This window comes from Sus scrofa, chromosome 12 (assembly GCF_000003025.6).
Source record: "Sus scrofa isolate TJ Tabasco breed Duroc chromosome 12, Sscrofa11.1, whole genome shotgun sequence".
Taxonomy (NCBI): domain Eukaryota; kingdom Metazoa; phylum Chordata; class Mammalia; order Artiodactyla; family Suidae; genus Sus; species Sus scrofa.
The window spans coordinates 15315112-15335456 of NC_010454.4; the positions used below are offsets into that span (position 1 = coordinate 15315112).

At 49.5% G+C, this 20345-nt stretch overlaps 1 protein-coding gene across 2 annotated transcripts in view; it reads right to left on the reverse strand.

The window, feature by feature from the left end:
* The window catches only part of DCAF7 (DDB1 and CUL4 associated factor 7), a 31419-nt gene continuing 15540 nt past the window's right edge, over nt 4467-20345 (reverse strand). The window contains exons 2-8 of one of the 2 annotated variants that reach the window (XR_306464.3): nt 18388-18546; nt 17596-17707; nt 17083-17201; nt 13395-13604; nt 11643-11760; nt 9109-9346; nt 4471-4543 (exon numbers count right to left, since the gene is read on the reverse strand). Coding sequence is in view for 1 of the 2 variants with exons in the window: in XM_003131294.4 (XP_003131342.1) it covers nt 9174-9346; nt 11643-11760; nt 13395-13604; nt 17083-17201; nt 17596-17707; nt 18388-18546 (891 nt within the window). In the remaining variant the exon portion in view is untranslated. Of the gene's footprint in view, nt 9347-11642; nt 11761-13394; nt 13605-17082; nt 17202-17595; nt 17708-18387; nt 18547-20345 lie in introns of both variants that reach the window. The other variant, XM_003131294.4, reaches the window with a different exon arrangement.

Below are 20345 nucleotides of genomic sequence, written 5' to 3' on the forward strand. Positions count from 1 at the left end.
TTTTTAAAGATCAAATGTTTGACTCTGTCATGGTGTTAAAATCTCTTGAGAGCAGGATCGTAGTCCTGTGCCCAGCACAGTTCCTTAAAAAAAAAAGCTTTTATTTTGGCCAAACTCTTGGCATATAGAAGTTCCCAAGCCAGGAACTGTTCCAAGCTGCAGCAATACTGATGATTAACCCACTGTGCTGGTCAGGGGATCCAACCGGCACTGCCACAGAGACACACTAACCACTGTGCCACAGCGGAAACGCCATAAAAACTTTATCGACATACAATTTAAATGTCATACAAGTCACCAATTTAAAGTATACATTGGGAGTTGCCACTGTGGCAAAGTGGGTTAAGAATCTGACTGCAGCAATTTCGGTCACTGCCGTGGTACAAGTTAAATCCCTGGCTCTAGCACGGTGTGTTAAAAAATCCAGCATTGCCACAGCTCACTTGGGAACTTCCATATGCTGCAAGTGTGGCCATAAAAAATATAAAAAGAGTCATTTTTAGCATATTCGTAGATGTGTGCAGTCATCACAATTTTACTTTTTTTTTTTTTTTTTGGCAGCCCTGTGGCAGATGGAGTTCCTTGGACAGAGATCAAATCTGAGCTGGAGCTGCAACCTACGCCCCAGCTGTGGCAACACCAGACCCTTAACCCACTGCACCAGGCTAGGGATTGAACCTGCATCCCCGGCACTGCTGAGATACCATCCATCCCGTTGCACCACAGGAGGAACTACCATAATGTTACAGTTTAATCACTCCCCAAAAAAACCTTGTACCCATTAGAAGTCACTCCCCATTTCCTCCAAATTCCCTAAGTCCTTGGCAACCATCAGTTTACTTCTGTCTATATAGGTTTGCCTATTCTGGACATTTCATATGAATGGAATCATGCAGTATGTGGGCCTTTGTGACTGGCTTCTTTCATTTAGCAAGTTTTTAGGATCCATCCACGTTGTAGCATGCATCAATACTCAATTCATTTTTATTGCCAAATAACATTCCACTTTTTGTCTATCCATTCATCAGGTGATGGACATTTGGGTTGTTTCTACCTTTGGACTTTCATGAATGCTACTGTTATGAGCATGCATGTACAAATTTTTTGTGTAGACATGTTTTCATTTTTCTTGGGTATATACCTAGGAGTGGAATGGGTGGGTCACAGAGTATCTAACCTTTTAACAAACTGTCACAGTGTTTTCCAAAGCAGCTGCGTTATTTTGTATCCCACCGGCGATGTATGAAGTTTCCCATTTCTCCACATCCTTGTCTGTACTGTTATTATCTCTTTTTGACTAGCTGTTGCCATCCTGGTCGGTATGAAGCAGTATCTCACTGTGGGTTTGACTTGTATTTGCCAAATGAGTAATGATACTGGGCATCTTTTCATGTGCTTGCTAGCTGTTCATATAGAATATTACTTTTTGTCATTTAAAAACAGAGCTTAATATTGGAGTTCACTTTGTGGCTCAGTGGTTTATGAACCCGACTAGTATCCATGAGGATGCAGGTTCGATCCCTGGCCTTGCTCAGTGGCTTAAGAATCCGGCGTTGCCATGAGTTGTGGTGAAGGTTGCAGATGCGCTTGGATCCCACGTTGCTGTGGCTCTGGCGTAGGCCGGTGGCTACAGCTCCAATTTGACTCCAAGTCTAGAAACCTCCATATGCCACAGGTGCGGCCCTAAAAAGACCAAAAAAATTAAAAAAAAAATAGTGTTTATATTATCTTAATATAAACGTTACATTGAGTACCAAAAAAACAAATTTAAAGAATTTACAATCACAAGTAAGTATAGAAGCCAAAACAAAATTTGAGACTGCCGTAGTACAATCAGCCTGAGTCCGTCATAGCAAATCTGTTGTCCAACGAAGTCATGCTGTCAACTCACTGCAACAAGGCCAACTGCACACCAGAGGGATGGTGGGCTGTCTCACGAAATAAAGGCAGACTGTTTTTATCGAATTACGAGGAAGACTGGCGGTTAGGTGAAATTTCAATGGAACAGAGTTTGACAGATCAACACAGAGCTGTATGAAAAGAAGATCGACATCAGCTCTGGACCCAGGCAACTACGGAGTTAAATATGGAATGTTGGGTTCAGAAACCCCTGTGCTGAAGCTCTGTAGCTGGGTTGGAAATCAAGGCTGCTTCTCTATCAAAGCAACTTAGATTCTCCAAACAAGACCATAAGGCTTGGAGTTCCTGTTGTGGCTCAGCAATAACAAACCCAACTAGGATTCATGAGGATGCTCGTTCAATCCCTGGCCTCAATCAGCGGGTTAAGGATCCGGCCTTGCTGTAAGCTGCAGTGTAGATCACAGACGTGGCTCATATCTGGTATTGCTATGACTGTCACACAGGCCAGCAGATGCAGCTTCAATTCGACCCCTAGCCTGGGAACTTCCATGTGCTGGGGGTGCGGCCCTAAAAAGCAAATAAAATTATAGGGCTTCATTCTCACATAATTTCAGACAGCAAACTTTCTGATAGTCTATGATTTGGGAGAAAAAGTTTCTTAGCGACTTTATAAAAGAAAGTCACTCAGAGAAGGGAATTATTATGACACTTTAATTTGCAGTGTTTGCCTAGGGAGAAATATTGTTTCCTGCTAACTTTGCAGCTGTTTTTATCTGTGTCTGTTTTTGTTTGTTTCTTTTTTTTAAGGCCACACTCATGGTACATGAAGTTCCTAGAGCAGGGGTTGAATTGGAACTGCAGCTGCCAGCCTACACCACAGCCATAGCAATGCCGGATCCAAGCCAGATCGGTAATTTAGGCAGCAATGCTGGATCCTTAAGCCACTGATCAAGGCCAGAGATTGAACCCACATCCTCAAGGATACTAGTCGGGTTCTTAACCAGTTGAGCCACAGTAGGAATTCCCTATCTGTGTCTGTTTATCTGTAATGAACGGCAAGGCAGATTTTTCTTTCTCGGTCTGAGCTAACATTTACTGTCTCAAGAAATTCATGGGTGATGGAACCATCTCTAGAAGCCCAGTTATCAGGATCTCTGAAATCTTTTTAGGGCCGCACCCACAGCATATGGAGGTTCCCAGGCTAGGGGTCAAATTGGAGCTACAGCTACAGGCCTGCTCCATAGCCATAGCAACATGGGATCCAAGCCGTGTCTGCAACCTACAACACAGCTCACGGCAACGCTAGATCCTTAATCCACTGAGCGAGGGGAGGGATCAAGTCGGGCTCATTATCACTGAGCCACAAAGGGAATTTCCAGGATCCCTGAAATCTTTAGCAATGAAGCTTGGATGCTAAATTCTGGCTGAAGGCATTGTCAGGTGTTGCCTAGTACCAACAGGTCTCAAAAAATGAGACCATGCTCGTTGCTGCTCCAGATACTCGTGCTAATTTGACAGCCTGGTAGAGACGTTACCGTTTACCCACTGCTTTATTTCCTCTTCCCAGGCACACGGGAAAACGGCTTCGCTTGACCTTCCTTGCAGTGAGTAACTAAAGAAGCAGACATTTACTAAGTACTGGCTCACTGAACCAATCAGTTTCTTCTTCTCTTCCTTTGAAATGGCTCAACATGAGCACAGAAAGAAAATAAAAATAAATGGAGGGAGTATGCATCCAGGACTCAGAGTCTGAAGGGCCGTGGGAACAGAACTCCTCCATCCTGTCCCGTTGGGGCACAGGCTTGGGAAAGCATCGAGGACCTGGGAGTCCTGGTCAGCCATCAGAGCCTGGTGTCCTAACCCAGGGGACCTGGCAGTTACCACTGTTTGGTCATCCCTCACAACCAAGGGGTCACTGAATCCCCACTGCCCTGCCCCTTAAACCCCGTCGGTTGTGCCGCCTGCTCCTTCCCTGCTGCCCCTGCCTTAGTTCAGGTTTTGCTTTCTCTCACTTTGACTCTTATAATAGATGAAGCGACTCCCTATCTCACCCCCACTCAGAGGCATTTTCTTCATCGCCTCCTAAAATGCACAGAAGTGGGGTTTAAACTTTCTGCAAAGGTCCAATCTGGCTCCTGCTCCCCTTCCTAGCCCCATTTCCCACCACTCCCCACATAAAACCCCACAGGAACTTACCATGCTCTGAATAGGATCACATTCTCCCCGCCTCTATAGATTTGTACATGGTCGTTGTCTCTGCATTTAGGTCTTTCTTTACTCCCAGAAAACTCCAGCTCAGCTTTCAAAACCCAGTTCAGGCTACCTTCGTCTTATGAGGTTTTCCGACCCCCGGGCTCCTACCCAGGCAGTGGTGATCACCTCCTGCCCAGGGCCCCTGGGAACCTGAACACACCCACTGCTGCACAGCACCGCCCCCAGCTGCTAGGGGAGTCTCTTCGGGCGGCCTGTGAGGTCATGGCCCCTGCGTTTTGTTAGAGGTGATGAGTGAGGCCCTCGGCGTGGTGGGCTACAATCCCTCAGCCGGTGCCTCTGGAGCATGAGCACGGTGGCAGAATGGGAAGACCTGAATTCATCACGAGAAGAAATTCAGTCAATCTATACATGTTCAAGTTTTATTACAAAGTATGATGGGCAGAAAATACGGTACTTCTTATACAGGAGGCTGAAACAGAATGAAAGGGTGAAAATTAGGTTTAATATACTCAGAAAGCAAGAAGTCAAGTCATAGATAATAACACTCCACTTTCAGGCACCTCTGAAGTAGCCTTCAATGGAGATTTACCATCGCGGTTTCACAGCACAGTGTTAAAAAAAATTTTTTTTACAAGCCCTGTGTATAATCAGTCCTGTGAAAATAATGTTTTTTTTTTTTTTAAAAAATGGTTACAGTACAGTTCTGCAAGGGGTAGCTTCCTCTCACCTGACCGTCGGATGCCACAAAGCCTGTAACGTAAGGAGAAGTTCAAATATAGAACAAGAAATTAAGTTCAGACACACTAGGCTAAATGGGACAGAGATGATTGGCTAGAGCCTAACACTTCAGAGAACAAGAAACCTCCATTTTCTACATAGAGATTTGTACAATCATGCTACAAATTCACGCCCGGGAGGAGGGATGGAAAGTCACTGACGGAGGGGTCGTCAAATACACAGGAACCATGTCAAATGATTCATATTCAATTCAAGCAAGTCAGAGCTTTAGCTCCACAAGCTTCATAACACACTGCATTATCACAACCAACCCAAGGTGAGAGCATTTCTTCGAAATAGCGGATATCACAAGTTCTTAAGCGCTGGGTCGTCCCAAAGGCGGGTCCTTGTCAGTCGTCCAGCTGTCACACGGACCGCCAGCATCCTTCCTCTTGAGTTCATACTGATTAGCTTATCTGTTTCTGGTTTCACACACCAGTCCAAGCCTCTGGGGAAGGCACCTGCATGTTTCCATACTTAAAACATCACATCCAGAAAGGAGCCTGAGAGGACCTGGCCCATCCCACGCGGCCGTACACTTGACTTTGACCATTAGCAGCAATGATGACGGTGGGAAGAGAGGGCAAGGCCCTGCCACACTCTGCGTAGCTGGCCCAGCCAGTGTGGGGAGGACAGGTCTTGGGGAGCCCGGCCCAGGGAGCACAGGGACTGCTCAGAGCAGCTCTCCCCACGGGGAAAACCCAATTTAAGCGCCAGGCATGACGCTCCTCCCTCAGGCTGGAACGCAGACCATAAAGAGCAGGGTCTGCTCTGGGGCGTCTACTTTCGTGGCCGCCCTCAGCCCAAGCCAGGCAGGCAGAGGGGCGGTGCAGGGACGGCACTGGGCTGGCCCTCCCATGGTTGGCAGACACTGCACACCTGACAGCTCTAGGTGGCAGCAGGGAGAGAGTTCGGGGAGTGGGAGGGAGCGGGAAGGTAAGCGGAAGAGAAAAGGGAAAAGGGAGAGCGGAAAAAGTCAGCCTGACTGTTGACCACCTACTACCAAGAGGAGCCGCGGTCTGCAACCATCACGGGACCCCAAACACCTCCAGATCCCTACCAGCAAAGGACACCAGGACTGAACTGCCGCAGGAAGGGGTCCCTCTGGTCATCCTGTCCCCAGCCACCTAGCGGCACAGACACCGATGAATGGTCCAGGAAGGCTGACACAGGCCAAGGGCCCAGTCTCACTCACGGCCACATGCCAGTCTGAATGCCTCCCCACCTCTAATCTTTTCTCCTTTGTTACCACTGACTTTCTCCCACATCCTAAATCTCCTCCTAAAATTTCAGCCACACCTATCATCAACACTTGTCAGAGCCTCAATTTTCTCTGTTTCTCCCCAAATCTGAAGACCTGAGAGCCTGGTCCTGATAAGAAGCTCTCCCCGCCCCCGGTTATCAGACACTGTCCCTCTTCCAGTCCTCACCTCGCAGCCTGGCTCCTCCCTGGCAAGAGAGGCTTCCAACTCTCCTGAGTATAAACACCCAAGCTCGTGAAGGACCTGGACCCATTCACTAGCTCTCTGCGGTGGGAGCGGCACTGCCTTTACTCAGGACCCCCTCCAGCAGACAGGAAAACAAAGGCAGCTGCCGCTCAGGGGCCAAGAGTGCGGCCAAGGGCCAGACCATGGAGGCGCTGCCGGCCTTTCCAGCACAGCCCTGGCAGCTGCTCTTCTCATGTGCAAGGAGCACAGACACAGAGCCTCCCACCTATTGTCGCTGGCTGTCAATCTGAGAGCCTAACTAAATCAAACAAACCCTTGCTTCTGAAACTACAATAGATTTCTGCTTCCTGGAGCCTGGCTGACTAAGGGGCTTTCTAAATCCTGAGACTACAGAAATCCCCTCCTCAGCCATGAGGCCATCTGGCCGGTGGCACAGAGGGAGGTTAAGACAGCCAGGGCCTCAAAATACTAGCATTCCTGCAACTGAGTGTGTGTGTGTGTGCGTGTGTGCATGTGTCTGCTTAGAGAGACTGGGACTCTCACCTGGGCCCAGGTGGGATGTCAGGAGGAAGAGGACCACAGTACAAGGCCTAAGGAGGGTGACAGGGCTGGGAGTCCATAGAGCAAGGGGCAAACAAAACAAAACAAAACAAAAAAAACTTGTTGGTTTCGAGAGTAAAGAGCGAATTTATCCAATTGCATCTCAATTACTATTAACTAAATTTTCTCTCCAGGTTGTTTTCAGGTTCCAGCTGGCAAATCTTCTCACCATTCAGACCAGGAAATGCACAGCAGGAAACACATCTTAACTCAGAACTCAGTGTAGTGAAGGCCCAGCGGGACCAGCCCCCCTACCACTAGAGCTCCATTTCAGACCCCTTTCCACAGGAAGGAACTGACAGCCTCCTACAGCAAGTGACACTCAATTTAGACTTGCTACCCTTGAGGGAAGGACCCTGGAATCATTAAACCCAACAGAGGAAGGCGCTCATCAAGCACTGCTGGCTTTCCATCATCAGTTAATTCAAGAGAGTTGACCTCAAGCAGATGGCCAGCCAAACAGCCCCCGAAACAGAAGACGGGACATACCCTACTGGGGAAAAAAAAAAAAAAAAGAGAGAGAGAGAGACCTTTTCTTTGGGACCAGCCCCCCCCGTGTTAAAGCAAAGAGCTATGACTTTGGGGATACAAACACATCTGCTTCTAAAAAGGAAGACTCAATCAAGAGAGTTTATGGGCCCAGAAGAACAAAGCTAACTGCTTAGCTTCTGAAGAGCAGGTGAGAGCCCAATTGGATAAAACCATCAGCCTCAAGGTCTGCTTCTCTCTACTCTCGGATGCTCAACTCAGAGGGTCTCAGAAACCTTTAGGCACTTGGCAGAGCCCAGCGAACCAAACTCCGCCCAGACTCTGAGCATGTCCCAAACTCTGCCTGCTCAGGGACTCACCCACCACTGGAATCACTCACAAGGCCCTCCACAGAACTTGTGCATGTAACAGAAACAGACACCCACAGCCTGTAAGTCCAATACTGCTCAGAACCTAAACTGAGGGCAGGTTGGCTGACAGGGGTTCGTGGAGATCTTAACTGGCTGACCCCGGGTCTCTGATGCTTCTCTTGCCACTTCCTTGATGACCTGGGACTGTCACAGCCTGGTACTCACTCCATCCTTTGCAAGAGCTGGTGGTCTCCCACCTTCTAGAAGTGATCTTGCTCAGGCTAGACGCTCAGACCGAGCAGCCCCCAAGCAGGGCTCTCTCACCTCAGCGCACTCAACCCAGAGAGTGGCCCGCGTACACCAGTCCCAGTTGAACTGATCAACAGACAGAGATACTGAAGTTCAGCTTATCCATCATTCTCGCCTGTCATTCAAGACATGAGAGAGAATGGCCAGGGGCTTATATTTGGAGAGGAAAAATAGACTCTTAAACTATGTACCGGAAACATGCTCTAAGTTCAGCTTTTCTGCAACTACTCCCCGCAGTCAGGCACCCCAATCAGTCTGGCTAGCTCAGCTCTAACACGTGCCCAGTACGTCCCACAGGGGAAAGGCGGGGGGAGAGGGCGCACAGAGATACTTCGAGGAGCAACAGAAGGGGTCACACGTCTGTTCTGGAGCCCAGAAAGCCCTTGAGAAGAGCCCGGCTAAGGAAAGGGGAGAGCGGTTTGGGACTGCCTTCAGAGCACCAAGGTGGTTTGGGACTCCTGGTCAGGTACGTTCCGCTCGGGCAGTGATTCAAGAAGGCAAACTGCTCATGGGGTCAAGGGCCTGGGGCCAGTCCAGGGAGGGAGGGAGGGAAGAGAGGAAGGTGCAGGTAAGGAGAGCGATGAAACAAGGAAGAGACCAGGGAGTAAAATTCTTTTCATAAAAAATTAGCCTGATAGGTAAAAAATATACAAAGTTGAAATTCGTTAAAGACATTGAGAACAGGAAGAAAGACAACTTCGAATTGGTACTTGTTCCCACTTAAGTGCTCACATGGACAGGGACACAGATGGCTGCCTCGGGCAGCGACAGACAGACACCTGGGACAGATGAGCACAAGCAGAGCCAGTGCCTACAATGCTCATTAACACGACGCCCGACAAACAAATACACAGAAAATTTTAATTGAGGAACCAAAGGAGAAGAGGAAAGAAGAGAAAATCTTAAAACTCAGCCCTGGGCTGAGGAGGCGGCACACAGCACTGAGGCCGGCCCAGAGAGCTGTGGGGTGACCGGCCGGAAACTCCTAGAGCAGCTTCTGGCAACAGTGGGTGCAAAGCAATGAAAGACGTACTGGCCACCAGAAACACGTTTCTTCTTACTTTGGGGGTGGGACAGAGGCGGGAAACACACAAGCCCCTGCCTGGCGGGCACGGTGCCACCGACACTACACTCTGAGGATCTCCAGGCAGTTGTTGTAGCAGATGGCGATCCAGTCAGGCTGAGTCGACGCCCACTGCACGTTGTTGATCTCGCCCTCGGCTGTGTAGGCCAGGATAGGGTCCTCGATGGCCCGGGGCATCTGCTGGATGTCCCAGATGAGAGCCTGATGGTCATCCGCTAGGGGCACAGAAAGCCAGCAGGCAGGGTCACAACTCAGGCAGTGAGCTTAACGATCCTGCATTCATCACCGCTTACAGAGCATTCACTCGCCAAAGCCCCAGGGAGGGAGGTTTCAGTTTAAGTCCCCGTTTTCTAGATGGGGAAATGGAGATCCAGAAATGCTATGGTCTTTGCCCCAAACCACAGAGCTACGCAGCCAGTGAATGGCAGAGCCGGGACACAGAGCAAGGCCTCCGACTCTGTCTCAGGGCTCCATTCACTGCAGCGGAGCCAGGACGGCAGAGTGGCACTGAGATGGGCACCTCTCATCCTGGGATAGGCATCAGGAAAGGAAGACGGGATGGGATGAGAAGGATCGCAAAACATATCGTCTTCAGCCATGTCAAGTTCCTGAGTGATCAAAGATCCCTCTCTGAGGACACACTGTTTTATGGACATTTATACGTCAAGGGGGTGTTACACAGATAATGACGTCAAGGGCTGTGCGGACATGTGCCCAAGAAAAGGGCACAGGGGAAGAGAAGGTCATCACCTTAAAGTGACGGATACGAACATGAAAAATGAAGGAAGCCTATCGAAACGAGACCGGGGCACTCTGAGGATGGCAAGGTTAGGAGGTATGTTCACATCTCTCTGGCTCCCAAGTGATCTGCAATGTGGTAGCATATTACTCTTACGATCAAAATTCTAAGTTCTTAATTTAAGAGAAAAAAAAGAGTTCCTGCTGTGGTGCAGTGGCTTAAGGATCTGGTGTTGTCAGCTCGGATTGCTGCTGTGGTGCGGGTTCAATCCCTGGCCCAGGAACTTGCGCATGCTGAGGCAAAAAAAAAGGGGGCGGGGAGAGAAGGAAAAAAGGGGCGATCATCTTCAATCCCAGCGTCCCCGAGTCCCACGAGCCCAGCCTGGTGTGAAGGTCTGTCTCTGACACACGGGGGCTCTGAATAAACTAAACCCTAACAGGCCTCCACCAAGGCCCCATAACCTGGGTGAGGGCGCGAGATGCCCTTCCCGGGGACCATGTGTGTCAAGAGATCTGGGGAACTGTCTTAACACTTGGAACCTCTAAAGTGCCAAGTCCTGTCTCCTCAATGCTCTTTGGCAACAGCTCCTTCAACCAGAACTGGGGACCCGTGCAGCACACACCACAGTGCAGGTCTGGCAAAGGCAGCCGCCAGGAGTGACGGCGGCTTCTGCTGGGCAGGCAGACACTGTTCTCCCTTCTTCCTCCTCCTCCCACCCTCCCTATCCACATTCCGGGCAAAAGAGGGCAACAGCGAAAAAGTCAGGCCACAACCTGGGCCACAGAGGAGGTGGTGGGCCTCTGACTGCTCCTCCGTGAGACAGACGGGCCTGAGCAGAGCGCCCCAATAGGAAAAGCCTCGTGCCTTCGATATTAACGCTATGATGGCAGAAAATCACCCAACTACACCGCTCCCTTGGCTGTACAATGAAGGAGGAAATTCGAACACTAGTGATTAGTGAGGAGGGGAGAGGATGTTAGAAGGAAACCCGAGGCTCTGAAAAAGATAAGGCGCAGAACACCGTGGGGCTGGAGAGGAACACTGCTGCGTTAGCAGAGGGACGGGTATTCACAGCAGAAGGATGCGTACACTCGGCTCCAGCCACATAGGTCTGGAAGCGGACACACAACCGCCGTTAGAGGTCACCATGCAGGGGACTGAGGTGGAAATGGGAAAGGAAGGAGAGAAGACAACGTCCACCTTCCTGTTTTATACACCTGGGGATTGTTTCCATTTTTAATAACAGACATTATCTCTAGAATAAAAGCACATTGGCGGCCAGCATATTTTTAAGGGGTGCTCTTTTGGGTCTGGCAAACGGAGAAACGGGAACTACAAGTCACACACCACTGGGCAGGGCAGGCCATGAGCTCAGCGCAGGGAGGCACATGCTTTTGACATCTCCCAGGGGACTGTCCCAAAGACTGTTACATCCAAGAGAGACTACCCCTATTTTCCATATTCCTGCATGAGTTCCCTGTGCCAACCTAGACTTCACGGCAGGAGGACAGGAGGCGGCCCAGGTCCATAAACACACCATGTAAACATCGTGCTCTGACGTCAAACAGGTGCTCTGATGTCAACGAGAGTACGAGATCATCTGGAAATTTGGACTGCATGGATTTCGCAAGTGTAGGGTGGCTCTCAATGGAGTGACTGGGTGTAAATCTCTCAAGTTGTCCTTAGAAGATTGTAAGATTACAATCTTAGGGTGACAAGAGGAAGATCTCCTTGCTGCTCCTTCCCCAGCCCCACTCCCCGCCAGTAATTACCTGCAGTACAGATGTGGCAGGACGAATGAGGGGCCCAGGCAATGCCATTGACACATGCTCGGTGGTTGTTTAACCTGGCAACAGGTGTGCATGGAACTCGGACGTCCAGAATCACTACCTGCAGGAATAACGAGAAAAAGGCCCAGAAACGTCATGATGTGACAGAAAAATGACAAAAGATACAACACAAGAAAATAATTGTTTTTATTATTTTGTCCTTCTAGGGCTGCACCAGCAGCATATAGAGGTTCCCAGGTTTAGGTGTCTAATTAGAGCTGCAGCCGCCGGCCTACGCCACAGCAACAGCAACGTGGGATCCAAGCCACGTCTGTGACCTACACCGTGGCTCACGGCAACGCCGGATCCTTAACCCACTGAATGAAGCCAGGGATCGAACCCATATCCTCATGTATACTAGTCGGGTTCATTAACAGCTGAGCCATGATGAGAATGCCGAAAACAATTTTTTTAAAGAATAACTTGTTCAGGAGTTCCCATCGTGGTTCAGTGGTTAACGAATTCGACTAGGAACCATGAGATTGCGGGTTCGATCCCTGGCCTAGCTCAGTGGGTTAAGGATATGGCATTGCTGTGGCTGTGGTGTAGGCCAGTAGCTGCAGCTCCGATTAGACCCCTAGCCTGGGAACCTCCAGATGCCGCAGGTGTGGCCCTATAAATGGCAAAAAGACAGAAAAAAAAAAAAAAAAAAAAAGAATAACTCGTTCATTTGTAGATTTAAAGACTACTAGAGACAGAGAGTCTCAGTCCCAAAAGTAGCTACAGAGATTGAGGAAAAAGAAAACGAAGACACGGGTAGTTTAGAGTCTGGATCCTAAGCAGCACAGGGCCTTTAGGCTGATACAGAAGGAGAGACACTTGATAAGGTAACCGGAATCTGAATAAGCCACCAAGCCCCATTAGATGCCTGTGCTAAGAATTCTGTGCAGCCGGGCAGAGTGAGAGCCCTCTCCTCCTCGCCCAAAACAGAATCTGAAAATAAATGTCATCTCTGCACCAGCTCCACCCACAAGTAACAGGCTACAGAGAGTGGCCATTTCCATGTCTAGTCACTAAAACTGGAAGAATCTGTCCAGACTAAGAGGGGAGGCTGCCTGCTGCCTGTTTCCTTACTCGACACCGTAAGCGAGCATGATTTGATCTTTTTTTTTTTTTTTTTTTTTTTTGTCTTTTTGCCATTTCTTGGGCCACTCCCGCAGCATATGAAGGTTTCCAGGCTAGGGGTCCAATCGGAGCCATAGCCACTGGCCTACACCAGAGCCACAGCAACTCAGGATCCGAGCCGAGTCTGTGACCTACACCACAGCTCACGGCATCGCCGGAGCCTTAACCCACTAAGCAAGGCCAGGGATCGAACCCGCAACCTCATGGTTCCTAGTCGGACTCGCTAACCACTGCGCCACAATGGGAACTCCTTGAACTCCTTGATCTATGGTGTTTCTCCAAGTATTAAAAGATCTCGACACACGGTCCTTGTTCTGGACCAGGTTTTCTCAATTTCAATGCTCCTGGCTTCCCCGGATGGGTCATCCTGTGTAGTGGGGAGTGGTCTGTGAAGCAGTTTCCCTGGCCTCCGCCCACCAGCACTGTCCTCTTTCCCTCGAGCTGGACAACCAAGACCGTCTCTAGATATTTCCAAAAATCCTCTGGGGAGGAAACTGCCACCAGCTGAGGACCACTCTTCCAGAGATACCACGAAGTGCCGGAGTCGAAGGGCCTGAAGTGGGTGCTCACCTCCATTCCATCCATGGCCATGGTGGCCAGGTAGTTGGGGTCCTGTTTGTTCCAGCAGAGGCGGAGCAGTGGGTGATGCTGAGGGTCCTCGTAGATGATGGTGCTGTGTTCAAGATGACGGAGGTCAAACATCCGCACGGAGCCGTCAGCACCCACAGAGGCAAACATGTCCCTGCCGCCACCAGCCCGGCTAAACGCGATATCATAGACCTGTTGGTGAGGAAGAAGCCTCAGTCAGATTTAGATCCGCTGCCTCTCTCCTGTAGCAGGAAATCTGCCACCTGTAGTTCATCTAAAACCCTGTTTGAGACACAGGAGGTAAAGAAAGCTCAACAGGAGCTCCCATCATGGCTCAGCGGGTTAAGAATCCAACTAGTATCCATTAGGATGCGGATTCAATCCCTGCTCTTGCTCAGTGGGTTAAGGATCCAGTGTTGCTGCAAGCTGTGGTGTCGGCTGCAGACGTGCCTCGGATCCAGTGTTGCCATGGCTGTGGCATAAGCCTCAGATGCCCTCTGATTCGACCCCTGGCCCCATATGCCCTAAAAAAATATTAAAAAATAAAAAAATAAAGCTAAACAGTGCCTGCGAGGACTGGACCCCAAAAGTGCTAACATCAATGACTGTCCAAAGAGTGAAGATCATTCTGCTTGGAAACTGGCAGCTTCCTTCCACCCTCCTGCTTTCCAGGTCTTCCTCCACCTCCCATGAGGAAACAAGAGCACCCCCAGCAGAGCACCAGTAACACTGAGCAAGCATGCTGGGTGCCTGGACAGGCTCAGTGAAGCCAGAGCCAGTGGCTGTCTTCTGCCGCCCTGTCACAAGAAAGGGACACTTATTTCCTGGCTCTTGGTGGCTTTCATTTGTGTGTGATCAGAGGCAGATCCACGACCACATTAAGGCCAAGATCATCAAGTCCATAGGCGAAGCAGCCTGCCTGTGGCCACCTAAGAGCAGCCAGGCTGGTTCTGCCGTAAAACCCGGACCTGAGACTCATTTAGGAGAGCGAGGGAAAGGCTGAATCACAGGAGGCTCAGGTGTTCCTATATTTACAAAGAGGCTTAATATCACTCTCCTGTCCTAGGACATGCAATTTCTTTTCCTGGTTGGTTTGTATTCATAAGTTAATTTAGGTTTGGGATCATTGTTCTCTGCATTTATTACTTGCTGCAAACACTGCATCCCACTAACGTCTAGGAGGAAACAGGCAGAGAGCAACAGAGAGCTTCAGAGAAAGAAAGGGAGAAGAAAGACAGAGAAAGCCGGAGCCAGACAAAAGGAGAGAGAAATCGAAAAAAGAAAACAAAACGTAAAAATCCACCTTCTGGGGTCAAGGACAGTAAGAGCTGACTTCTGGGGAGACAAGGGTGGAATCTCTCACTCAATACCTGTGACCCCAGCCTTCATAAGGTCCTACCTACTAAGGGACACTGACAAACAAGCATCAACTTCTATTCAGCCTCATAAATTCCTTTCCCTCGGGCTGACTGAAGAAATTACACTCCTCTTTCTGTGGCAGGAGTTAGGAGTTCAACGGGGAACTGGGCCAGTCATCACAAGGAGGCCAGGCAGATCCAGGCTCTGTCCAGCACTGCACAGCCAAGGCTGGGGTGTGTTTACCAATATGTGCCCCCAGGGCTGGCTCTCAGCACCTCCCAGGAACAGGGACACCACAGCAGCTCCGCTAAGCGATGAGGCGCCACAGGCAATGTGGCTGAGTGTGTAAAGCTCTCAGCTTTGACGGCTCCTTCCTCTGTGCGCCACTGGTGTATTTCATCAGAGGCCACGGGAGGGCGACAACCCCCAGGTCTTCGCTATCCTCCTCTGCGCCCATCTGCAGGCAGCAACGAGAGCCTCCAGAACAGAGAGGAGGACTGAGGAAAATCAGAGGGGCTGGGAGGTATCACTGTTTCTCTCAGGGCAACCACCCTTAGGTTCATTTCTTCAAGGCCAGTGTGTTGGTCCAGAGCCTGTTTGCTGTTCAGGTCCATGCCTCGCCCTTCCCTCTGGTGGGGAGAAGCTAAGGGACTCCTCCTCCGCTCTCGCAGCTCCCTGAAGCTGCTCCGGCCACAGCTGTGTCCCCTCCATGTTCTAGCTTTGCAGCCCCTGGGCTCAGGAACCCTGATGCCGCCAGCGGCCCCTCCTGCATGAGCGACTCCTGCTGCTCCTATTCTCCAGGTTCCTTGCTGCTGCCAGTGTGGCTTCTCAGCTCTACCGTGGTCTGCGTAAACAAGCTCCTCCATTGCATCCCCTCAGTTCAAATATGTGGAGTAGCTCTAGTTTTCTGGATTGGATCCTGACAGAAAACAGTAGGCTAAGTTGTCACATGATCCAAAGCACAGCAACCTGTCCCACTTGATGCCAAGAGGGTCCCCAGGACTTCCTTCCTGGTCTTCTCTGCAGGGACCAATGTTTTCTTGGCCCCTTGGTTCATAGCAGCCAAGTCCGGCAGCCTTGTAACAGGTCTCACCACTGGGAGCACAGAAAGCCAAAGAACCACCTCATGCTAAGAAGGAAAACGTGGTCCCCAATTCCCACTCTGCGGACGGCTTCAAGTTTCTGGCCCAAGTTCAAGGGGTCCCTCTTATCTGTACAGATGTTACTACTCCTCGCTGCACAGGGTGAGGTAGAAGAGGAAACACCACCCACAGGAAGTTTCCTGTAATTTTTCTGGTTAAAGTACCAGCATGCAGTGGCTCTGGGAGTTAAAAGATTTAAGACCATTTTCCAAAATCACTCAGAAGAATGCTTTGATTAAAACACAATTCCAAATAGTTTCCCCCCGCTCTTCCAATAAACACAGGAGAAACAGCACCATCAAAATAAACCATATTCAGTGTGTACACACCCACAAATCCATCACTGCAACCAAGACAATGAACACATTCGTCTCCCCCCAAATGCGGAACCTCTCCTTCTCCCTTACTCTCATCCCCAGGAAATCATTTATCTGTTTCATGCCGCTATAGATGAGTTCGCATTTTCTAGAATTTCATATTAAATCACATGGTATTAAAAAAAACCCAAAAAACAAAATAAACCATATTCAATTCCAAATAGTATTAAAAGTATAAGTATTAGAGTTCCCTCGTGGCACAGCCGGTTAAGGATCTGGCATGGTCACTGCAGTGGCTTGGGTCCATAAGAGATTTCATTATTAAAAAACAGCAATCTGGAGTTCCTGTCGTGGCGCAGTGGTTAACGCATCTGACTAGGAACCATGAGGCTGCGGGTTCGGTCCCTGCCCTTGCTCAGTGGGTTAACGATCCGGTGTTGCCGTGAGCTGTGGTGTAGGATGCAGACGCGGCTCAGATCCCGCGTTGCTGTGGCTCTGGCGTAGGCCGGCAGCTACAGCTCCGATTCAACCCCTAGCCTGGGAACCTCCATATGCTGTGGGAGCGGCCCTAGAAATGGCAAAAAGACAAAAAAAAAAAAAAAAAAAAAAAAAAACCAGCAATCTCTGGCACAAAAAGAAAAACGACAGACTGCAGGATGAGTTGTTTTATATCAGCCCCCAAATGCACTCATTTATAATGGTGTTGTTTTCTACTGTTTTGACACATTACTGGTTTCAACTTAGACGACGTCAGCATTACATTGTGATTTTCCACATCATTTGCAAACAGTGAGAGATGGATCTGGGCTCACAGCGAAGGCACAGAAAGCAGCTGTGGGACAGCATCATTACCTCTTTGTCATGGGCGATCAGCTGGGTCTTCACATGGCCAGACACAAGATTCACTCGCCCCAGCACCTGCCCTGTCTCCAGCCCCCAGATGGTACAAGTCGTGTCAATGCTGGAGGTACCTGGAAACGACCAGCGCAGGTCAGTGGCTGTCAGAGTGAGGCTCGCACGCCAGCTCCTCTCCTTGTGCCTATTCATCTATGCAGCCCAAGAGACGAGAGGCCGCAAACGCCTGCGTACAGAGAGGGTACCAGGAGAGCCTGAGAGAGTCAGGTGTTCGATCCTTACCCTGTGGCCTTAGACTAGGACTGGAGAGACAAGACACACACACACGGGAAGCTCAACTCCGTGAGAGGAATTAATAACCACACTCCACACCTAGCCTCCTTCCCGCCTGGCCCCGTCTTCGGATGCTGCATGTACCTGAGGCCTCTGGTGAAAGCGGCCCAGTGTTACAGCTGAGAAAATGTGTCTGTGCTTCGCCACACTGCAATACACACCCCCTCACGCCTTTACCTAAAAGATAAGGATCCACCTCATTCCAGTCAAAGGAGGTCAGAGGAGCACAGAAATCCGAATTCTTGTTATTGTTTAGCAAACATTCCAGCCTGGTCTCTGTTTCACCAACCTGAAGGAACAAAAATCAGTTAGTCTTATTTCACAAAAAAATCTTTAAAGCCTCTTTTGACAATATCTTAGTAAAATGAACACATGGGGGACGTTTTTGTCACAAGGAGTAATAACACCTAGAGGAACTGTTTGAATGCTATTCTAGAAAGTTTTCTCCTCTGCCCAGCTTTGTTTTCCAAATTTTCACCTCCAAATCCTTCTAGATGTGAGGTCTTCCCCCTGCCCGGCTGGGTACCACACCACCAGGCCGCAGGAGGTGCCAATGGGGATGATGAGCTCAGCTGAGGGGGAGGGGAGGCTCCATGACCCACTTTCACACTTTACTGAATCAGCGGCCTGGTATTTTGTTTCATTTACTCAAAAATATCCTGGCTCTGGACACAATAAGAGGCCTCAAGTGTCCCCACCCCGACAGAAGGCTCTTGTCCTTAGAGCATGTTCACTGAGCCTCAAGTTTCCAGGGCCGAGTACAGCAGGCAGCAGGCAGCAGGCCTTCAAGGAATCTTGGCCAGATTTACCAGAAAATCTGCTGAGCCCAAACAAGGGCAGTCTGGATCTGCTACCACTTGTTTCCTCTCGGCTGCAATGATGCTGCCTGTTCTATGACGCCTCACTGCTAACGACAGCTGACACTGAGAAAGCCCGAGTGCTCTGGCTGCCAGTCAGGCACCTGCTTACCCTCCACACACGGAGATAGTCACCACTGGTCGCCAGCAGGTCTGGATAGACGCCTTTTGTGTCCGGGATCCACATGAGCTTTGTGGTGGGGTACGGATGGTCAAACGTGTTTCGGCAAATAAACTCCGAACTCTCTTCATCTAAACCAACAAGCTGAACCTGTAACACGACAAAATGGAGCCACGTAAACATCTGCTTCTCTGAGGCAGCAGCAAATACGCCAGATCCCTGATGGCAGTCCTGACACTGGACTACCCTCAACCGCAGAGACAGCAACCAGGAGAGAGAGAGGCCGTCCAGCACCACCAGCCCACTGCGCACACAGGAAACCCAGACTCCAGGGGCTGAGCTCACTGAACACTGCAGAGCTGCTAAGAGGCAGAGGCAAAATCTGAATACGGGCTTTCTGACTCCAGCTCCTGCACTCCATTTTCTTTTCGTTTCTTTTTCAGGGCCGCACTTGCAGCATATGCAAGTTCCCAGACTAGGGGTTGAATCAGAGCTATAGCTGAGACCTACACCACAGCTCACAGCAACGCCGGATCCTTAATCTACTGACAGAGGCCAGGGATCAAACCCACATCCCCATGGATACTAGTCAGGTTCTTAACCTGCTAAGCCACAACAGGAACTCCAATTCCTGCACTCTTGATCCAGCACCAGAGAACTGCATTATCTGCCCAGCTGGTTACACCTTGGCTCACGATCCGAGGCCCTTGACAACGTGAAGCCGTGGTTTGAGTGACCCCATGACTGGAAGTGCTGTGGGTATTCAGTGCCCAGGGGCACCCTACGCAGTGTCATCCAACCAAGTAACATCTCACCTAAAAAGGCAACCTGCACAAACTGCCCCCCACCTTCACTGGCTAATAACCTGCTTCCACATAAAGCTGTGCCTCACGTGCACTCAAGAACCCAAACCACTATAACTGGCAAAAACCTGGGTGCTGTTGGAGTTCCTGTTGTGGTGCAGTGGAAACAAATCTGACTAGGAACCATGAGTTTCGGGTTCGATCCCTGGCCTCGCTCAGTGGGTTAAGGATCCGGTGTTGCCATGAGCTGTGATGTAGGTTCCAGATTCGGCTTGGATCCCGCATTGCTGTGGCTCTGGCATCAGCCGGTGGCTACAGCTCTGATTAGACCCCTAGCCTGGGAACCTCCAGATGCCAGGGGTGCGGCCCTAAAAAGGACAAAAAACAAAACAAAAAACCTGGGTGCTGCTGATGAGAACTTCCTCTTGGCTCCGGCCACCTTTTCTTTGGGTCAGTTTTGGACCAACGTAAACTTCCACCCTTTGTTGTCCAACTCAATACACCTGCTCTCCCTTTGCTTATGAACTTCCACCAGATGGAAGACGGAATGGCAGGGGGTTTGGTAAAGATCCATAAACAAGAGGATAAGCACGGACCATACAGCAGAAAAACAGGTACAATTGCATATAATAACTGTGTACAGTTTAATCAACTGGAATGTATACATTTGCAAATGTATACAGTTGTACAAACTCCCACAACCATTAATTCACAGAATATTTCCATCGCCCCCGCATCGTTCTCTTGGGTTCTCTGCAGAATCACAGGGTAGCCCTTCTTGACTGGCTGCTTTTACACGATGCTCTTGAGATTCGTCCTGGTTGTTTCATCAGTATGTCTTCTTTTTTTATTGCCGAGTAATACTGAATTATGTGGATTTAGTTATTCACAATTTACTTATCCATTTAAAGTTGATGAGCTTTGGGATTATTTCTAGTTTAGGGCCATTATAGAGTTGCTATGAACATTTGTGCATAAGTTTGTTTTTTGACCAGCTTTCATTTTTCTTGGGTAAACAACTAAGAGTGACATTCTGGGGTCATACTGTAAGCATATGTTTAACTTTATTTAAAAGAATAATAATCTTCCAACCCACTTTGTAAAGTGGCTGTGTCATTTGCATTCTCACTAGCAACCTATGGGGGT